Genomic DNA, 6,736 nt, shown 5'->3' with positions numbered 1-6,736 from the left:
GATAGACAGACCGATAGATAGACAGACCGATAGACAGACCGATAGATAGACAGACCGATAGACAGACCGATAGATAGACAGACCGATAGACAGACCGATAGATAGACAGATAGACAGACCGATAGATAGATAGACAGACCGATAGATAGATAGACCGACCGATAGATAGATGGATAGATAGACGGATAGACAGACAGACAGATAGATATCTTTAGAACTTTTGGCAAATTAAATAATGAGTGAAGCAGATGATAATAATCACTAGCTGCACATGCATCATGCTGGGAAGGGAAGGTCGAGCGCACTGCATTGTGGGACGCTTCAGAAACAGCATTAGTATGTGAATCCAAACATATTTAACACATGTTCAGTTCTAGACGCTGCAGTTCAGAAGAGTCAAACGTCAGAAAACAGCTGGATTTATTCAGGTTTAAGTTCATTTCCACGAGAAGAGTCAACAAACACATCGGCATCTATCAGCTAAATTACATAAGACTCCCGGATTCAGCCCTGTTCTGTCTGAGGGCACGAACAGAGGCTTTCATAATAAATATACCACGAATCCAGAGGTCAAGATTCACAGCGATCAGGCATTTCAATGCATTCGATTCATTTTAAACTCACTGAATAAATGTGTAAAAGAGAAAAGAGCACATCCAGTGCTTCTCTGACCGACTCAAACACGTTCCTCACTTCAGGTCATCATCATTTAGAAATGATCTCTGGTTTGTCTTTGTTTTGGATCATCTATCGGTCTATCTATCTATCTATCTATCTATCTATCTAGATAGATAGACCGATAGATAGACAGACCAATAGAGAGACAGACCGATAGATAGATCGATAGATAGATAGATAGGCCGATAGATAGACAGACCAATAGAGAGACAGACCGATAGATAGATCGATAGATAGATAGATAGGCCGATAGATAGACAGACCAATAGAGAGACAGACCGATAGATAGATCGATAGATAGATAGATAGGCCGATAGATAGACAGACCAATAGAGAGACAGACCGATAGATAGATCGATAGATAGATAGATAGGCCGATAGATAGACAGACCAATAGAGAGACAGACCGATAGATAGATCGATAGATAGATAGATAGGCCGATAGATAGACAGACCAATAGAGAGACAGACCGATAGATAGATCGATAGATAGATAGATAGGCCGATAGATAGACAGACCAATAGAGAGACAGACCGATAGATAGATCGATAGATAGATAGATAGGCCGATAGATAGACAGACCAATAGAGAGACAGACCGATAGATAGATCGATAGATAGATAGATAGGCCGATAGATAGACAGACCAATAGAGAGACAGACCGATAGATAGATCGATAGATAGATAGATAGGCCGATAGATAGACAGACCAATAGAGAGACAGACCGATAGATAGATCGATAGATAGATAGATAGGCCGATAGATAGACAGACCAATAGAGAGACAGACCGATAGATAGATCGATAGATAGATAGATAGGCCGATAGATAGACAGACCAATAGAGAGACAGACCGATAGATAGATCGATAGATAGATAGATAGGCCGATAGATAGACAGACCAATAGAGAGACAGACCGATAGATAGATCGATAGATAGATAGATAGGCCGATAGATAGACAGACCAATAGAGAGACAGACCGATAGATAGATCGATAGATAGATAGATAGGCCGATAGATAGACAGACCAATAGAGAGACAGACCGATAGATAGATCGATAGATAGATAGATAGGCCGATAGATAGACAGACCAATAGAGAGACAGACCGATAGATAGATCGATAGATAGATAGATAGGCCGATAGATAGACAGACCAATAGAGAGACAGACCGATAGATAGATCGATAGATAGATAGATAGGCCGATAGATAGACAGACCAATAGAGAGACAGACCGATAGATAGATCGATAGATAGATAGATAGGCCGATAGATAGACAGACCAATAGAGAGACAGACCGATAGATAGATCGATAGATAGATAGATAGGCCGATAGATAGACAGACCAATAGAGAGACAGACCGATAGATAGATCGATAGATAGATAGATAGGCCGATAGATAGACAGACCAATAGAGAGACAGACCGATAGATAGATCGATAGATAGATAGATAGGCCGATAGATAGACAGACCAATAGAGAGACAGACCGATAGATAGATCGATAGATAGATAGATAGGCCGATAGATAGACAGACCAATAGAGAGACAGACCGATAGATAGATCGATAGATAGATAGATAGGCCGATAGATAGACAGACCAATAGAGAGACAGACCGATAGATAGATCGATAGATAGATAGATAGGCCGATAGATAGACAGACCAATAGAGAGACAGACCGATAGATAGATCGATAGATAGATAGATAGGCCGATAGATAGACAGACCAATAGAGAGACAGACCGATAGATAGATCGATAGATAGATAGATAGGCCGATAGATAGACAGACCAATAGAGAGACAGACCGATAGATAGATCGATAGATAGATAGATAGGCCGATAGATAGACAGACCAATAGAGAGACAGACCGATAGATAGATCGATAGATAGATAGATAGGCCGATAGATAGACAGACCAATAGAGAGACAGACCGATAGATAGATCGATAGATAGATAGATAGGCCGATAGATAGACAGACCAATAGAGAGACAGACCGATAGATAGATCGATAGATAGATAGATAGGCCGATAGATAGACAGACCAATAGAGAGACAGACCGATAGATAGATCGATAGATAGATAGATAGGCCGATAGATAGACAGACCAATAGAGAGACAGACCGATAGATAGATCGATAGATAGATAGATAGGCCGATAGATAGACAGACCAATAGAGAGACAGACCGATAGATAGATCGATAGATAGATAGATAGGCCGATAGATAGACAGACCAATAGAGAGACAGACCGATAGATAGATCGATAGATAGATAGATAGGCCGATAGATAGACAGACCAATAGAGAGACAGACCGATAGATAGATCGATAGATAGATAGATAGGCCGATAGATAGACAGACCAATAGAGAGACAGACCGATAGATAGATCGATAGATAGATAGATAGGCCGATAGATAGACAGACCAATAGAGAGACAGACCGATAGATAGATCGATAGATAGATAGATAGGCCGATAGATAGACAGACCAATAGAGAGACAGACCGATAGATAGATCGATAGATAGATAGATAGGCCGATAGATAGACAGACCAATAGAGAGACAGACCGATAGATAGATCGATAGATAGATAGATAGGCCGATAGATAGACAGACCAATAGAGAGACAGACCGATAGATAGATCGATAGATAGATAGATAGGCCGATAGATAGACAGACCAATAGAGAGACAGACCGATAGATAGATCGATAGATAGATAGATAGGCCGATAGATAGACAGACCAATAGAGAGACAGACCGATAGATAGATCGATAGATAGATAGACAGATGCCATAATTACAGATTTTATTTCTAGTACAAAACTTTTATTTTGGTTGCGATGAATCGTGATGAATCGTTTGACAGCACTAAGAGAAATGATCTATCTATCTATCTAGCTATCTATCTATCTATCGGTCTGTCTATCTATCGGTCTATCTATCTAGATAGATAGATAGATCATTTCTCTTAGTGCTGTCAAACGATTCATCACGATTCATCGCAACCAAAATAAAAGTTTTGTAATAGAAATAAAATCTGTAATTATGGCATCAAAACGTAATTATTGCTCCACCTCTGAAACGACTTTCCTTTTCTGCTGATGTAATCGAGTCCGTGTGGGCGGGGCTAAGCAATATCCACCAATAATATCGCAGAACACTTTTCACCAGCCAATCAAATCCAGTGTGTCTCACCTTTGAACGCAGGCAGTTTCTGCAGCTCTCGGTTGTTGCTCAGACTGAATCGAGACGAGCTCGGCCTCTTCTCCTTCTTCAGCGGCGTCTGAGATCCGGCCGCTTTGCTCTTCAGCAGCTGTGTGGCGGGTGGGACGCTGTTAGCGCCCTTCTTATTCGAGCCCTGATGGAGAAAAACACCTTACATCTTCATCTCTCCAACATGGAGCAGGTCACAAGAAAAGATTTTTATCATGCTTATGCATTTTTGCTGAATGTTTTGTAAATGTCTTTAGCTCAGAAACAACAAAAACACAGAGGGAACAGAACCTTTATAACAGCAGATCAGATCTGTAACCATTAAGCTACAAATATCCTTTAATAAGTTGAATATTTATCGCACAGATGCAATGTAAAGACAGTGTTTATATCGTTTTTTTTTTTTTTTTTTAGCAACCATTTACAATAAAGCTTGCACATTTTTAAATACATTTATTTTTATTTTTTACAGTTGTAACAAACAAAGCTGCACATTGTAAACACATTTTTTGTTTCGTGTTTTTAAAGTAACAATTTACAAGAACTTTTTATATTTTTAAACATGCTTAACTTTATTTTTACTGTAATGTTATTGTTTTTTTCGAACAATTTTAAATAAAGGTTAACAGTTTTAAACACATCTTTATGTTTTTGAAAATTTTTATCACATTTTTAGTAACAATTTACAATAAGCTTGCCAATTTAAAAAAAAAAAAAAAATTGGTGTATTTAAATATTTTATTTTTTTTTTTAGCTTTTTTTGGTAACATTTTAAAAGCTAGTGCTGTCAAACAATTAATCGCATCCAAAATAAAAGTTTTTGTTTATTATTGTTCAATATATGTGTGTGTTCTGTGTATATTTATTACGTATATATAAATGCACACACATACAGTATATATTTTGAAAATATTTACATACATATATTTATATTAATATATTTTTAATTATATATAAATATATTTACAATACTACACAATATTATAATATTATAATATTTACAATATTTTTCTTAAATATATACATGCATGTGCTTGTATTTATAAATTCATAACATATAAAGTGAAACAAAAACTTATTTTGGATGCGATTAATCGTTTGACAGCACACTTTGTTTATATTTTTTGCATTATATTTTATAACAATTTACAATAGTTGCACATTTTTAACATATTTCTATGGTTTATAATTTATGACTTGATTTTTACATTTGTATTAATTTTTAGGGGTTCTTTAACAATAGAGCTCATGAAGGCAGTGGCTTGTTGATGCACAACGTTTGCATGAAGCAACATCAAAATGCTAGGCTTAAAATGAAAATGCATGAACAGAAGACACTGTAACTGCACATCTTCATTCAGAAATCTGCTACAAAGCATCAATGCATAACGACCTTTAATCTATGGCCACATTTTAGTGTAAAAGAGGCTTAATCTGGATAATAAAAACACCCCAGTTCAGCATTAAAATACTTTCTGCACATGCATGTCATTTCAGATAACAGATAATTCTATAGAATATAAGCACGTTTTAAATGCATGCATAACTAAAATAGAGCTAAATGAAGTTAAGTTACCTCATGCTCCGAGTTCTCCTGCCCTCCTGTTTTACTCACTCTTGCAGATTTTGGTGAATCCTATAAAGAGAATAAACAGCATCCTTAAATGTCCCTAAAAAGCTGATATTAATCATTATTGGCTAATAAAACTACAGACCACCTCACTGACAGCTCGCATTAGAAACCCGGCTTAAGTGTTGCATGTCCAAATCTGGACTCCAACACCAAATATAATAAAATGCATGCGATTAATTTTCATAGAACAGCATTTTGGGACATTTCAGCTCGAATTTGGATGAAGGGGATATTTCTATAAACGACAAACCAATTACTCCGCTAACATGCTAAAGTTAGCTTCGCCACGAAACTGAACACCGACCAAATAAACTGCACAAAGATACACATGCAAAGTCGCCTAAAGTGCTTTGTTTCGCCTCCAGGGGTGTGCATCGTTTAAAGTTTATAACCCAGAGTGTAACTCATCGCGATAAAAGCCCGTTTATGAGGCGAAGCTGGAGTTAGCATACATGCTACCGTCTCGAGCTGAGAGCTGCAACTAATCTGCCGCTGACTGAAGAATAAACCCGCATTTTGCGCGCTTTCACAGGTCTTGCTCTACAGTGGTTGTGTCTCACCTTGTCTTTCTTGGTTTTGTTCGGTCTCTCTCTCTCTCACACACACACACTCTTTCTCTCTCTCTCACACTCACACACACGTGCACACTCTCTCACACACGCTCACACACACACACACTCACACACACTCTTTCTTTATAAAAGACTTTATTTCCAAGTTTAACCCCGTACAGCCTGACAGCCAGACTCAGACTAAACAAAAATATGAATTTGCTGCAGATGTTGATATTTATATGATGAAATTCTGATGCTTGTGATGTAAATCAGTGAGATGTTTATAACAGTACAGCACATAAAATGATCTAAATATCAGCGGTCACTCTATATCTCCAGTAATAATAAGATGAGACTGAAATGCTCCAAACATATAATGCAGTGATTGAGAGCTGAAGAAATAAAGGCTCCTCAGAAGATGTGAGATGTTCTGGAGGCTTGTGAAGATCATTCCTCCGCTGAGGAACAGTGAAAGTAAAGCTTCTGGAAACAAACGCTCCTCAAAAGATCCTGAGGATCAGATTTGAGACTCTAAAACATGATTGATGGAGAATCAAGTAAAGCTGAGCTGCTTCAGTCCAGTAAGTGTTCATCTGGAGATATTACTGCAGTTATTCTGACCTTTACTTGATCAAAATCAG

At 37.6% G+C, this 6,736-nt stretch overlaps 1 protein-coding gene across 1 annotated transcript in view; it reads right to left on the bottom strand.

Moving 5' to 3' along the window:
- LOC107564593 (serine/threonine-protein phosphatase 2A 56 kDa regulatory subunit delta isoform-like) overlaps positions 1-6,736 on the bottom strand; it is a 42,925-nt gene that overhangs the window by 35,944 nt on the left and 245 nt on the right. The window contains exons 2-4 of the mRNA XM_016249713.1: positions 6,102-6,125; positions 5,485-5,544; positions 3,891-4,053 (exon numbers count right to left, since the gene is read on the bottom strand). Coding sequence (XP_016105199.1) covers positions 3,891-4,053; positions 5,485-5,544; positions 6,102-6,125 — 247 coding nt within the window. The remainder of the gene's footprint in view (positions 1-3,890; positions 4,054-5,484; positions 5,545-6,101; positions 6,126-6,736) is intronic.

Source organism: Sinocyclocheilus grahami, unplaced genomic scaffold, assembly GCF_001515645.1.
Source record: "Sinocyclocheilus grahami isolate Dianchi unplaced genomic scaffold, SAMN03320097.WGS_v1.1 scaffold949.1, whole genome shotgun sequence".
NCBI lineage: Eukaryota > Metazoa > Chordata > Actinopteri > Cypriniformes > Cyprinidae > Sinocyclocheilus > Sinocyclocheilus grahami.
This window is presented reverse-complemented; position numbering and strand designations above follow the sequence as displayed.